This window comes from Hipposideros armiger, unplaced genomic scaffold (genome assembly GCF_001890085.2).
Source record: "Hipposideros armiger isolate ML-2016 unplaced genomic scaffold, ASM189008v1 scaffold_102, whole genome shotgun sequence".
NCBI classification, from domain to species: Eukaryota; Metazoa; Chordata; class Mammalia; order Chiroptera; family Hipposideridae; genus Hipposideros; species Hipposideros armiger.
Window position 1 is genome coordinate 3,376,119 of NW_017731452.1, and position 14,955 is coordinate 3,391,073.

The 14,955-nt window shown below is 40.4% G+C and overlaps 1 protein-coding gene across 3 annotated transcripts in view; it reads left to right on the forward strand.

Annotated features, from left to right (window-relative positions):
* WDR59 (WD repeat domain 59) overlaps positions 1 to 14,955 on the forward strand; it is a 77,983-nt gene that overhangs the window by 41,809 nt on the left and 21,219 nt on the right. For 2 of the 3 annotated variants that reach the window (XM_019646456.1, XM_019646454.1), the window contains exons 12-19: positions 240 to 372; positions 517 to 641; positions 2,237 to 2,401; positions 4,381 to 4,476; positions 4,628 to 4,784; positions 5,513 to 5,582; positions 8,704 to 8,857; positions 12,320 to 12,376. In XM_019646456.1, coding sequence (XP_019502001.1) covers positions 240 to 372; positions 517 to 641; positions 2,237 to 2,401; positions 4,381 to 4,476; positions 4,628 to 4,784; positions 5,513 to 5,582; positions 8,704 to 8,857; positions 12,320 to 12,376 — 957 coding nt within the window. The remainder of the gene's footprint in view (positions 1 to 239; positions 373 to 516; positions 642 to 2,236; positions 2,402 to 4,380; positions 4,477 to 4,627; positions 4,785 to 5,512; positions 5,583 to 8,703; positions 8,858 to 12,319; positions 12,377 to 14,955) is intronic. The other variant, XM_019646455.1, reaches the window with a different exon arrangement.

Below are 14,955 nucleotides of genomic sequence, written 5' to 3' on the forward strand. Positions count from 1 at the left end.
ACTCACAGCAGCCCAGCTCCAGGTTGAGCTGTTGTTCAGCATCTTAACTGTAGAGGGCAGTGTCACTGGCCCTCATATGTGGGATCCGAACTGGGACCCTCTGGTGTCCCAAGCCAGCTCTTAAGCAATGTGCCACTCGGCCGGCCCGTGATTTTCATTTTTAAGTTAGAACTCTAACCAAACATGATGATCATTTCCACTGGCTTGTCTAGACCTACATCTTCTACCCTTTGTTGCAGCTCTGTGCAAATGACATATTAGATGGTGTTGATGAGTTCATTGAGAGCATTTCTCTTCTGCCGGAACCAGAGAAGATCCTTCACACTCAAGACACAGATCACCAGCACATCTCAAGCCATGGAGAGGAGGAAGGTAATTGGTCAAACTGATGTTTTATTGTAGGTGAGGTGCCCCTCTACGCATTTCAGAGTTGTAAAAGATAAAGATACCCCAGAACTTGCTCTCTGGCTCAATTTCAAAACATTTCCCAACAATTGAACCCCTTTCTCCTGCTAGTCTTAAAGGAAGACCCCCCAAGCAATCTCCTGGAAGAGAAGAAATCAGATCAACTGGGACTGCCTCAGACTCTGCAGCAGGAGTTCTCCCTGATCAATGTGCAGATCCGGAATGTCAATGTGGAGGTACTCAGAGTTTAACCAACTGTCTCCCATGCTTGCAGGTGGCAGCTGTGTGTGTGTGTGTGTGTGTGGGGGGGCAGGGGACTATTTCAGTTACGATTTTGGCTAGGTAATACCTTTGCTGCTCTAATAGGTAAGTCTCTCAGCTTGCTTTCTTATTTCCTAGGTTTTCTAAAGAAATAGATGTTTTATAAATGCAGATTTTTTTTTTCTTACCATGTTACTTTCTCATAATACAAACTAAGGGATAAGCTTATACTCATGTGTCTTAAAATCTTAGATGCTCTGACACCTCATTGTACCGTATGTGATGATACTTACATCCTGGAAGGCTTAGTGATTTGGCACAGCAGTTACTGGTGAAGTTAATGGCAGAGCTAAGTTTGGAAACCAAATTTCCCGACTCTCCAGGGCTTTTTTGGTGTTTTGCTGTATGATCTTCCCTTAAATCCGGTCATGTCCTTGGTGATTTAGATTCAGAGTAAGAAGGTGACCAAGCCCCTTCGTTTATTTCACACATGGAGAGGTTCACTCTTTTCCTTTTGAGCAGGTATCAAAATTCTTTGGTTCAGAGAGTTGAGTCTCTCTCTAAAAAGGAGTTTTAAAACTTGATTAGTTTTTCTTTTGCCCAGATTCAGTTAACAGTGGGCATGGATATGTGCACTTAGTAATTATCTCATTTGACCTTTAAAACAGCTCTGCAATAAGTGCTTTTATCCCCACTTTACAGATCAGGAAACGTAGACAATAAGAGGCGAAATGACTTGTCTGAGGTCAGCAGCTATTTGGTGGAGGAGATAACATTTGAATCCAGGCCTCCAGGTTTCCCACGTGTGTGTCTTTTTTTACTGTAATTCAGGTGTCTTCTCAAGTTGGCAGCATAAGAAAGCAAAATAGATAAAGGATCTTTGATTAATTAGTTATTTCTATCAACTCAGTTTATATTCCTTTGTCCCCATTGAAAACAGGGTTGCTATCTGGTGATCTAGTTTAAGAAGGAGATATTGATTCCTTTCCCAGGAATCATTGAGATATAATTATTAAAAATATAAAAATTATTGAGATATAATTCACATACCATAATTTATCATTTTAAAGCATACAATTTAGTGGTTCTTAGTATATTCACAAAGTTGTGCAACCATTGCCACTATCTATTTCCAGAACCTTTTCATCATCCCAAAAGAAACCCTATATCCATGACCAGTCACTCCCCTTTTCCCTCTCTCCCCAGCTTCTGGAAACCACTAATCTACTTTTTGTCTCTATAGATTTTCCTGGGAGCACTTGTTAACTTGTTAGATATTTAACTCTTTTCCTGTTTTATTTTCTTGTCTCTGCATAAATATGACAAGTTTCCCTCACAGCTTTAGGATGAAGTGTTTTAAGTCAAAATATGTAGAACTTATTACATTGATGCTAAAATTAAAAATTTAACTTTGAAAATGAGCTGTCCAACTCTTCCAAATTCATTTGTCTTTGGAGATTTTTCCTTCATCTTTGGAGATACCAGAAACTGAGAGCATTCAGCATTCCATTTGTATTTAGAAGTCCTTTGTGGATTGTCTCCAGAGCAATTGTCACTTTGTCCTTTGCAGATGGACGCAGCAGACAGGAGCTGTACCGTGTCTGTGCACTGTAGCAGTCATCGCGTCAAGATGCTGGTGAAGTTCCCTGCACAGTACCCAAACAACGCTGCCCCTTCCTTCCAGTTTATCAACCCCACAACCATCACATCCACAATGAAAGCTAAGCTGCTAAAGGTGGGACCTGTGTTCAGATTCTCCTTGATGTTGTAAGAGGAGAGCTCTGCTCACGTGCATGAGTATCTGAGTTGAGGAGTAAAGTTGAATGAAAACTCTGATAGATACTATTTGGAAGCCATTTGTCCTTACACATTGCAGTGTTAACACTTGCTATTTATTTTGTGTAGAAAACCTTAGAGCAGTGGTTCTTCACCTTTTAGGGTCCTGGACCCCCTTTGGAAGTCTGATGGAAACTATTGACCCTTCCCAGAAAAATTGGCACAAATGTTGCATGTAACTTCAGAAATATTGCCTATGAATAATATGCAGTTCTGTAATTGCATATAATCTGCTCACAGATTTCACTAAAGCTATGCATTAATCCCAAGTTAAAAATCCTGCAATGGGGGCCAGCCGAGTGGCTCAGTTGGTTAAGAGCTCGCTCAAGAGTTTGAGCTCTGAGCAACAGCAGTTCGATGCCTGGCCCGAGCTGAGCTGCTGCTGAGCTGCCAACAGGTAGCAGGATGGCTCAGCTGAAAAAAAAAAATCCTGCAATACAATTTCATTTATCTGGAAACAATAGGCAAGATGTTTTCTGAAGCCAAAAGGTACTTATAGACAAAACATACAGAAGGTCGTTTAAAAAAACCATCTCATAAAAAGAGATGGTGCCATTGTAGAGTGAGGCTGACTGGCTGCCCGGGTGAATGTGTGAAAGGATGGCAGTGCCTCAGTGGAGGTGGTACAGCCTGGCATCTGGTCTTTACCCTTACAGGTTCAGAAATTTCATGCAGAACTTTGTCAGTTCATGCAGAACTAATCAGCCAGAATCCCCATGAAAAAGCCCTATGAGGTGGGGATGATATACCCTTTTCAGTGTGAGCAATGTCACATACGAAGTCATAAAAATGTCTTCATAAAACCAAGCTGGCCTGAATGCTAACTTGCCTAGTTTCATACACACTTGATTCATCTTCCTAAGAATATGACCTGTAACCAAGAAATTTTTCAAGTGTCATAAGGCTCTCTGAAATGCTAATTACTCAGATTTTTGTGGTATTTGACATTTTATACTAGGAATTTGAATATTTCATGGTCTCATTTTGACATACAAAAAAAGATTTTTCTGTTGGTATAAAAATGGTAGGACTAGGAAGCATCTTTAAAGGTCCAATTCAGTGCTGTCCAATTGAAATATAATGCAAGCCACATGAATTTTAAAATTTCTGGTAGTCACACTAAAAAAAAAATTAAAAGTAGCAGGTAAGCTAATTTCAGTAATATTTTTATTTAATCCAGTATATCCAAAGTATTATAGCAACATGTAATCAATATGAAAATTAAAATTATTGAGATAATTTGCATTCTTTTTTGTTTTTTTGTACTAAGTCTTTAACATTCGTTATGCATTTTAATTTATAGCACACCTCAATTCAAACACGTGCTCAGTGTCCCCATGTAGGTAATGACTTTTGGACAGTACAGATCCAATTTACATGCCTATCTTAAGTATGTATATGTCGCTTTATATCTACAACATGTGCCTTAAAATGATTTATATTTTTCAAGAACCAAAAAAAAATGGATACATTATAATTTTTGCTAAAGTGAAATCTGCTCCCCCTGTCTTGTATTGCTCGCTTAGAGCAATTTTCAGTTCAGCCCAGCAGGTGTTACTTCTAAGGTACTGAGACTTCTCAAGGTGTGAGGAAAGGAGTAGAATTCACTATAAATAAAGAATAGTCGTTCCGTTATAGAAATGTGCCCTCTCAAAACCAGCGTGCATGCCTACCCTGGCTAAGAAAAGGGCATCTTAAAGTGGGCTCAGAAACGAATCTTCTCTTTCAGCCTCTAGAGAAGGTAGAACATAGGCTGTTGTTTTGGAAGCCTCAGGCACAGCCATGCTCCAATCTCCCTGTATCTTCACTGCTTCCAAATAAAAGTGAATCAGGAGAAAAAAAGTTGCTATTTTTGACTGTGTTTTGTACCTTTTCCAGATCCTGAAAGACACGTCCCTGCAAAAAGTGAAACGCAACCAGAGTTGTCTGGAACCCTGCCTGCGCCAGCTTGTCTCCTGTCTTGAGTCTTTTGTGGTGAGATTCTTGTACCAACCTACGCTTTGGTGTTTTGTTTCATTTCTTCCTAAACTCCTGGGTGCTCTGGTTTTGTAATAATGTATCTTTATTTTGTAATTCCACATTAAGACAAGTTGTGGGTTTCAGTCTGTTGATTTTAAAATTTCAGAACCAAGAAGACAGTGCTTCCAGCAACCCCTTTGCACTCCCGAACTCTGTCACACCACCGTTACCCACGTTTGCCCGGGTAACCACTGCCTATGGGTCATACCAGGATGCCAATATTCCTTTTCCTAGGACCTCGGGGGCCAGGTTCTGTGGAGCAGGTTGGTCTCATTTTGGTTTTATGAGTCTAGATTTTGAGAGCGATCAGCTAAGAATGTCATATAGTCTATATAAAAATCCCTATCAGACAATTTTTCTTTGTTTTTATTTTCTAAGAACTCGGAAGACTTCTGTAGTAGTGCTTATATTGTCTGATGCTGAATTGGTGTCTGTGGACATATTCTGAGAGTGTTCACCAGAATAACAGTCTTGATGAACACAGTTTTTGAGTCTTACTTAGAGCCCTGATTCTCAACAGGGGACAGGTCCCCTGCCCAGGAAATAAAAAGTACCTGCAAAGACGTTTTCCAAACCACATGTATTCTGTCTCTGCTGGGTCCTGGAGAGTCTGACCTTTGTCCTTATTAACGCTCCATTAGGCCCAACTGATCTCATAGATTCATTGCACACAAATTTTCAAATATCTAACAGTTAAGTATCATGACTCATCGCTTCCATATCTTCCCCCTCTCCCGTAACCTATCGCCAGTCGTGTTTGTGACTTAGTACAGTAAAGATGTATTTCGTAGCGGCATCTTTGTGTGCAGTGAATCTGTGAGATCAATTGCACCCAATGGAGGTTTAAATATGGCTGCAGTCATGAGCCTTTGCACGTCATGAAAATGTGTTGTATCCTTCAGGTACATTGAGATAGACAAAAGATTGACCAGTGCTATCTTAGGGTTTCCCACATGCAGCTCATGTGCACATGTGATATCTCCTTTGTCAGGTTATCTGGTGTATTTCACAAGGCCTATGACGATGCATCGAGCAGTGTCTCCAACAGAACCTACTCCGAGGTGAGTCTGGGAGATGGCAGGTGTAATGTGAAGTGTTTTTGTTTTTTTTCATAATTAATAAACTTTATCTTTTAGAGCAATTTTAGGTTCAGGGCAGGGGTTGGCAAACTGCGGCTCGCAAGCCACATGGCGGCCCTTTGGATACGTACATGTGGCTCTGAAGTAAAATTGAAAATGAAAATAAAACTATCATAGTTTCATTTATAAAATTTTTAAAGGATGTTATTCACGTATGATGATTTCATTTGTCTTATGGCTCTTGAATAATTTTTAAATTGTTGTGAGGGACAGGATTGGCTCTTTCGTCTCAAAAGTTTGCTGACCCCTGGTTCAGGGCCAAATTGAGTGGATAGTACAGAGAGTTCTCATGTTCCCCAGTCCCCAAACGCACACAACTTCTCCCAAATTACTGGTTATTTTAAACTTAAATATTGTAAGTTATATACCATAGACTTCTGATTGTGCAGTGTAGTAACCAAGATGACGTGGAAACCCTCCTGTTACAAACACCTGGATATCTTGGTGTAATGTGATTATAATAATATACTTGCGAGCAAATAACTGAGCTCACAAGAAAGAAAGGAGATTGAACCAAGTGCGTGAACAGGTGTTACTTTGCCAGTCTCTGCAGTAACCCAGACTGATGAGACCTTGGCCCCACAAGAACTGGGAGTTAAATGCCAGAGACCCCCTACATTACACTGGGTTCCTTATTTGAAAAGGTTGGACTAGAAAACAAACACCTACTCTCAAAGGGAAACAAGAATATCTATATCTGGCTTTGGATCAGAGGGGAAAATGTTCCTATTTGAACATTTTTTTATGCTAACAGTATTTTATTGAGATATAATTTACAGCATACAAATGTGAAATTATACCTTGATGACCAGCACCCAGATCAAGATACAGAGTATTGCCCTCACCCCAAAAGTTCCCTGGTCCCTTTACCCATAGGAAACTGCTCCTCTTCCTTCCATCATTGCAGTTTACTTTTGCCTGTGTTTGAATTTCATCTAAATAGAATCATGCAGCATGCAGTATTTTATGTCTGGCTTATTTTGCTTAATGTTTTTGAAATTGATCCACATTGTTGCTGTATCAGTAATTCTACTGTATGAAAATAATACAGTTTATTCATACTCCTATTGATGAAGATTTGGTTAATTTCTAGTTTTGGGCTATTATGTGTCCATCTACACATACGAGTCTTTGTGGACATGGATATTAATTTCTTTCCCCAAGGAGTCGAATCCCTGGGTCATAGGATAGCTGTATGTTTGTTTAATTTTAATAGAATTGCCAAAACGTCCCTCCCCAGTTGGTTGTGTCATTTTACACTCTTTACTAGCAGTGTTTCAGAGTTCTGGTTGCTCCACATCCTCTCCAAAACTTGAAGTTTTTCAAGCTTTTCAACTAGCCATTGTGGTGGGTGTGCAGTATTATCTCATAGTGGCTTTAATTTGCACTTCCATGGTGATGACTAATGATGTTGAGCCGCTTTTGTGTGCTAATTGACCATTTGGGTATCTTTTTTTATGATGTGCCTGTTCAGGTATTTTGTCCATTTTATTTTTTTGGAATATTTTGTTATTCTTTATTTGTGGTAGTTCTTTATTCTGGTTGCAAAATCCTTTGCTAATGTATGTGTTGATTTTTTTCTAATCTGTGGCTTTTCTTTTTTCCTCCTTAGTAAATTTTTGATAAATAGCAATTTTTCATTTGATGCAGTCCAGTTTACCACTTTTAAAATTTTGTGGTTAGTGCTTTCTTTGCCTACTCCAAGGTCATGAAAATATTCTTCAAAGTTTATTTTTTTCAGCAGAGATATATAGTTGTTCCAGGATCATTTATAGGAAAGATTTTCCTTTTCTTATTGAATTCACATTGATAACTTTGTTGAAAATCAATTGACTATATGTTTGTGCATCTCTACTTTTTCCTTTGATCTATTGGTCTCTCCTTATGCCAGCACTACACTCTTATGTAGCTTTATATAGCAGGTCTTCCAATCTGGTAGTGTTAAGTCCTTCAAGTTTATTATTCTTATTCAGGATTGTGTTGGCTATTCTAGGTCCTTCGCATTTCTGTAAAAATACGAAATCAGCTTATTGGTTTCTACGAGAAATTGGAATTGTGTTGACTCTGTAGATCAATTTGCAGAAAATTGATATCTTAACAATATGGAATTTTCCAATCCACTAACATAGTATACTTCTCTGCTATTTTGGGTCGTCTCTAATTTCTCTCAGCAATGGTCTGTATTTTCAACACACATTTTTTTCATTAAATTTTTTCCTCGGTACTTAAGGTATTTTGATGCTAGTGTAAATGAAATTTTTAAAATGTTTATTTAATTTAATTTTTTTCTTTAAAGGTTTTCATTGGGGAATTGGGGGGATGGGAACAGTGCTGGGGATTTGGGGGAAGGGGAACAGACAAGTTGCTGTCCTTTTGTTCTTCAGGCTAGTTGTGGAGGACGTTGCTTCACTGGCCCAAGTTGGCACCATCATTGCGCTCTTCCCGGGCGAGGCAGATCAGTCGCCGGCTTCTGGACAGCTGCTCACGGCAGCTGCTGGCTACACACAGTAGCCCATGGCAACCCACTGCAGCAGGGGCTGCAGCCTACGCCGTCACCGGCGACTCATGGCAGCCCAGCTCCAGGTTGAGCTGTTGTTCAGCATCTTAGCTGTAGAGGGCAGTGTCACTGGCCCTCATATGTGGGATCCGAACCAGGGCCTCTGGCGTCCCAAGCCAGCTCTTAACCATCGCGCCACTCGGCCGGCCCTAAAATGTTTATTTTCCAAATGTTTGTTTCTAATATATAGAAGAAATACAGTAGATTTTTATAGATTGATGTATCTAAATTCACTTATTAGTTTTAGTAGTTTGTAGATTCCTTTGAATTTTCCATGTGTATAATCATAGAAACATTCTCTGCTTCAGCCGATAAAGCATTTTTCAGTTCTAAAAGTTCTATTTGTTCTTTTTTTGGAGTTTCCATTTTTTTCCCTCCATTTTATCCATCTTTTCCTCTTGGTTTCATTAAGTGCCAAGAATAGCACTACTTAGCAATATGGAAAGATTGAAGCCAGTATGGGTAATTCTGCATTTTCAACCACAGATCACTCTCAGCCTTGTCTGCTTATCATACTGGCTTGATTGCGCCAATGAAGATCCGCACAGAGGCTCCTGGGAACCTTCGTTTATACAGTGGGAGCCCCACTCGCAGTGAGAAAGAGCAGGTCTCCATCAGCTCCTTCTACTACAAGGAGCGGGTAAGCAGCTGAGCCATCACCGTCTTTGATTCTTCTCCCTTCCCTGGGTTCTTGTTCTTTGTCTCACATAGCAGCTAAATTAGTAATCCCCGATAGTCTTTCACTTTCATAATTAGCTTGTTAAAGAAAGACCATTGCTTCGTGCCTTTCTATTGGCTTTAATGTAAGTTGTATGAGGTTGGTGGGATGGATAGGTCTTATAATTTACAGCCTTTTCTCCCCATTTAACCCTACCCTTGTAATCCCCATTCATTAAGCTGATTCCCATCCTTTCCGATAGAATAATTTACCTTCAGATTTTCCTTGGTATTCTGATGTTTGTCAACAAATTAAAGGGTGTTTATGAAGGCTTAGGATCTTGATCTATTTGGAACTTCATAGTTCTGAGACATTTTAAAGTTGATCTCTAAAACGTTTTATACTTTTCCTAAATCTACACTGAAGTACCATTTGAACGGACCACTTTATATAAAAATTACCTGAACCTGTCCTTATGTTCCTGGGTTCTTAAGGAACTCATCGTCCCCAAAGTAGCTATTAAGCTGTCAGAAACCTTTGGTGACGACAATGTAGAGAACGTTGGCAGAGCGTAGGAAGGATTCTGAGAACTCTTTCTTGTCAGTTTGAGAGTCTGGCTTAAACCGGCTTTTAACTGACAGGATGTTTTAAATAGAGCTACCACTGAGCTACTCACAAACTCAGTCCTTAGAGATTCTTTGTTGTTGTTCCCCCACTAATTGAGAAATGATGATTGAGTATAATTAAAAATTTTAAATTAAATTATTTTAACTAACCAATTCTAGCAAGTGTTAAGGAGTCTTCACTTATTGCAGTATAGTATCTAACCTTCTTAGTTCATACTGCCCATCTCTGACTTTGTCTGGTCTTAGGCTTGTATGACTGAAAGGAGTGGCAGGAACTGATGTGTGATACAGACCAGTCTTGGGAAAAACCATTCAGCCCAATAGGGAAAATGATTTTTAGTCCCCTTCATATCTCTGATGGAATTCTCCCACCCCACCCCCCACCACCTGCTATCACAGACCTTCTTGGAACACCTATATCTTCCCAGGTCCTTTGCATTCAAAAATTGTTTTTCTTTTTCTGCAAGCTGGCAGGTAACTGATCAGATAATTTAATAAACTGGTTGGAACTAAGGCATTTTCTAATTCACATACTAGCAAAACAGACTCATGGTTGGATAAATGTGGGAATTTTCTTTAGCTCCAGGGTCAGGCGGAGGAGATCTTTTAGTTAAAGAGGCAGTTCTGAATTCCCTTCAAATCATGTCACGAGCTACTCATGCTTGAGTTTGGTTTGGGCAAAATACATGGACCAGCTTTTGACTCTGTGCTAGTGTGTAAAGGCCATGTTGAGTCAAAATAACTCCTGTTCCAAAATAGGACCTCTCCTAACGCAGAAGCATTTGTAAAGCCTACATTCATGTTTTTGATGGTCTGGCCTCTTTTACTACAAACACCGTAATCGTAAAGAGGGACCAAAGGAAGAATTGTGATATTTCCGTTTGGGATGGTTCCCGTTGTGCCACTTCTCCTCAGAGAATGGGCTATGATAGATATTCCCCCAGGATGACATAGTAAGTGGTCTTTACGTCTTATTCCAGATAGTGATCAAGTAAAATGGGGGGAGACACTTTTATTATAATTGTATATGAAACTTCTGTATTGCTATATAACGTCTGTACAGGAAAGTTCACAAATCATAAGATGAGTATAATTCAGTGAATTAACAATCATACCGGCCAAGAAATAGAACATTACAAGAACCCTAGAAGTCCTGGGGAAGGGAGGCACATTTTCAGTGAATGACGTGTAGTAATTATTAGGTTAAAATCTTATGAAATTGGTGATATTTGAACATTTTTTACCTTAAAGAGAAGTTTCATGTGGTTCAAACTAAGAAGCAGTTAAGATGAGTAAGTCAGTTTTTTGTGTGATGAATCTGAAATAAATTCATCTCTCATTGAAGCTTGTTCATGTCCATTCCATTTACATGGGGCCAAAGAGGAGGATTAAAGAAATGACATGTGGCCATGATTTGGATGTTGGCCAGTATCTTCATGGAGGGCAATATGGTTTTGTTCTTTGAGGAGTATTTTCTGATCCTCCAGTGTCTAGTTTCACCTGCCAAGTAATATCACTTTCATTACTTTTGTTCTGGAAATGATTCCAGTTTACTCAATTTCTCTGTGCTAAGTCTTCATTTTCAGCCCAGTTTTGTTTCCTATGTATTTCTGTTCTCTTTTAGATTTCTACCCCTGAGATCTTTAAATGAGTAAGAATAAAGGAAAAGAATATAACTGCATTTAAGTATAGCAATGATGGAATTATAGCATATTTTGGAGATTACAAAAAAAATTTTATAGAGCCATTGGGGATTACTGTTCATTTCTCTTGTTTTTGTGTTTTTCACCTGCCCTACTTAGGTCATGTTGTTATATGCAGCCAAAAGTTCTTGAGATGGAATTCCAAGGTTTGCTTCTAAAAATTAAAAAAATATGAGACGCCTAAAAAACCATGAAATTTCATAGGAAGTTGGAAAGCTCAGAGAGATGCTGATATTCATTTGGTAACTGGACAAACCATTAATAACTGGTGAAATATTGCTTATTCCAAGGATAAATTGGAAGGCCCAGAACGTCTGAGAAACATTAGACATTACCCTATGAACATTTAAACCATTTTGCAACCTCCCACATTTGCTTTAGTTTATGTAACTAAAATAGTTCTAATGTAAATAGCTGGAGAGGCCCTGAAGTTACTAGAATAATTTCTGGTTTCCACAGTCAGTGTTTGTGCTCCCAGTTTTACACTGATGTTTATGTTGTTAGCCAGAGTGCCCACGGGAGTATAGGTCCTCCCAGCCTTAGCTCCCTCTTTCCCACATTTCCCTGGGGCTCTCACTTCCCTATGGCATCACTCTCAAAATAGTCCTGCAGTCCCAAGGTCAAGATTTCCAGTTTCCCCAATGCCCCCCAGCCACACACCAGAAAATTGAGGTAATGAGTCTACTGAAGAACTTCCTTTTTAGGAATGAGAATCTTCTCGCACGTACATGTGCTCCTGAAAGGGAAAGCAGAGTCTTCCACCTGTTTTTCCACTTGCGCTGTGACCTTAATGCTTAGAGAACCGCAGACCTTGATCATAGTTCCTTTGGCAGAGCAGTGCCTCCTTATGTCTCGAAATGGGTTTTGGGCTGAAGAGCGATGACATTGAAGCTGGGTTTGGAGTATGATGGGGTGGACGGGAGGTGAGGGGATGCACACACTGCTGTGCTTAGGTTCAGATTTTTTAGTCTTTTCAATCCCGATTTTGCAGTATATTATGGTACCCTTTAGTCCATCAGATGTGTGGGAAGTTTTCATTTTATTCTATATTTTTCCCTTTTAATTTTCTTGGTGTTTTTCTTCCCTTCTCCTGGGTGTATCGTTTTCACCCACAGATGTCTCCTCGCTCTGCCCGGCGACGTTGGTCCATACAAGCAATTAACGACTTCCCGGTACTGTGCGCTGTGCAAATGCTCTCCTTGACTAATCCTGTCTCTGCCCAAAGGCCCAAGAATAAAATGCCACCTGCCTGGCTTTGAGGAACCTGAAGTGACAGGCTGGCTGGGTTTTAGGACCAGCAACAATAAATTTTCCCTCTTGGGAGTCAGGCACCAAGGACCACGTCCTTGTTCCATCACAGTCTCAAATGGGGGAACACTGATATTCTTAAGGATTGTGAATGGACTTCTTTGAAAAAGAAGTGTAATATTGGGTTTCTTGCAAAGAACCCTGGTTGTAAGCCTTTATTTAACTCACCTGATTTCATTTGGAGTATTTGTATAATTTCATAGAGCTTTTAAAAGCCTACCCTGGGCATAGGGGAAAGCAAGAGGAAGATATAAGAGGCTTCCACCGTTTTCTATTTTTATCGTCTTGGTCTAATTCAAAGAGGGAAGGGCCCATCTGCTTCATTGACACGACGCATAAGCTATTTTTTACCCTATGGGAATTTTCTGGAACAAATTTTTTTCCAGAAAAACTTGTATTGACAGTAAATATTTTGTATTGACAGTAAAACCTCCAGTATGGACATCCTCTCTTCCTTTCCTGTCTTTCTTACTCACTCCTATTGGCCATCTCCCCTCTTCTGTCTTCCTCTCCCGCCCACTTCATGTTTCAGTAGTGCCATGGTGACCTCAGGCTGTGCAAGGCAGCCTTGAGGCTTTAGCATAAATTTCATTTGGTGTCAAAAAATATATAGGGGAAACAGTTTGATAGCCTTTTCATACAAAAACCAGTTGAAATCAGGAGCCCTGATCAGCAAGTACCACTGCTGCCAACAACTTGCAGGTGGAGCCACCAGCGTGGCCACTTTTCCTCCAAAAGCCTGTCTCGGACATACTGGCTGCTGAATCTTCACTGATTTCCAGCAGTCCCGGCTCCTGCTGCTACTGAAATAGGAACTCATTTTGACTCACTGCCGCTCTGCTGATTATGCATTGTTGATGGGGTTGCTGCGAAGCAGTTGGTGGCTTATTCTTGGGCTGTATTTACATTTAACCCATTTATTGGCATCGATGTTGCCTCTGATTGTAGCAGTAACACTGGTGGTACAGTCGCAAGCTGGCTATTGGTTGTCATTCAATGCTGTTTGCACCAACCCTCCCTTCCCCTCCCACCCGACTCCTTTCTTCCCTGTCCTCTTTCCTGTAATTCCATGAACACCTTCTTGGTATGTTCAGAGGAGCATCCCAATGCTCAACTACGTGATAATTTGTCTGTCTTGCTTTGTCTCTCTTCCCTCAGTCCCTGCTCATGAAATCTGTGGGGAAGGGCATTTTCTCTTGATGGGGCATTGAGAAGACCTAAGAGCAATGTGGAGTCCATTGCCTCCCAGAGGTACCGACTTTGCCACACAGAAAAGTATCCACCTTCTAGCCCGTCAGTGTGGGACTGGGGCAATACAGGAAGTTTGGGGGCATTTGGGCCATAGTGCCCTCCCCTCACCTGGAGAGATCAGCCACACCTCAGCCTGGCGTGTCCTTGTTTTCTGTGTGTTGTCACCTGACAGTTGCACAGATTAGAGAGACTCCTAAAATCACCAGCAAGCTGTTAAGGGAAAAGGAAATCTTGGGGAAGTGTAGATGGAATATGAACCCTTTTTACTGCCAAAGCTCTGGAAGAAACACCCTGGGAAACTGTCCATGCTTGTTAGGGAGCAGCAAGGATTTGAGACTTAGCATGTCTATGTTTAGGCAGCTTTGTTTTATTTGAATCCCCAGAGTAATTGGCCACTAGACAGGATTACCAAGTGACCCCTGTAGCCTGATGGGAGATATTTCATATTTTAAAACCATTAACTGTCAGATTAAAAAAAAAAAAACCAAAACTTTTTTGTGACCCTTTAAAGATTTTTGATAATGTTTTGATTTATTCCTTATTTGGATTAAATGAACGAATAGTGCTGTCCCATAATTGCTTTTTATAGTTTGATTCTTGGTGGCAGCTATAATTAAGTGATGCTGTGTTGGGGAAGCTTCTCCTATTATAGGCTCAAAGGCAGTTTCACGAGGTCCCATAAAACATCACCTGTATGCCATCATCAGTACAGATCAAACAGAGAAGTACTTCGAGGCCTGGTGTCTCAAGTTGTCAAGGAAGTCTCAAGAAATATAGACTGATTTCCATAGTTCAGTGAAGCATAATAGCAGAAAGTAGTCCAAGACCACCATTTTTACATTTTCATTGAGTCCTTACTGATAACGCACACTGGTTTGTTTCTGCCGATCTCTGTAACCCAAGACTGCAAATGGGGGAAGAGTCCTAAGACATCTCTTTGGACTCTGATTCTTCTCTGTGAATGTACCTGATCTTAACAGATCCAGAAAGGAGATTAAACAGGGTGAGGTGCAGGCTCTTGAGCCCGGCTTGAAAAATCAGCATCTGAGTCTGAGCCTGGCATGTCCCTGGGAAGCCAGGGAGCCCGGAAGCTGCTTGCCTTTGCCGGTCTTCAGCACACTGCCCTGGCTCAGCAGAACAGTCATGATGCTTGGCAGAGAAGTGACTTTAGGAGTGAGTAAGTGTAGATGAT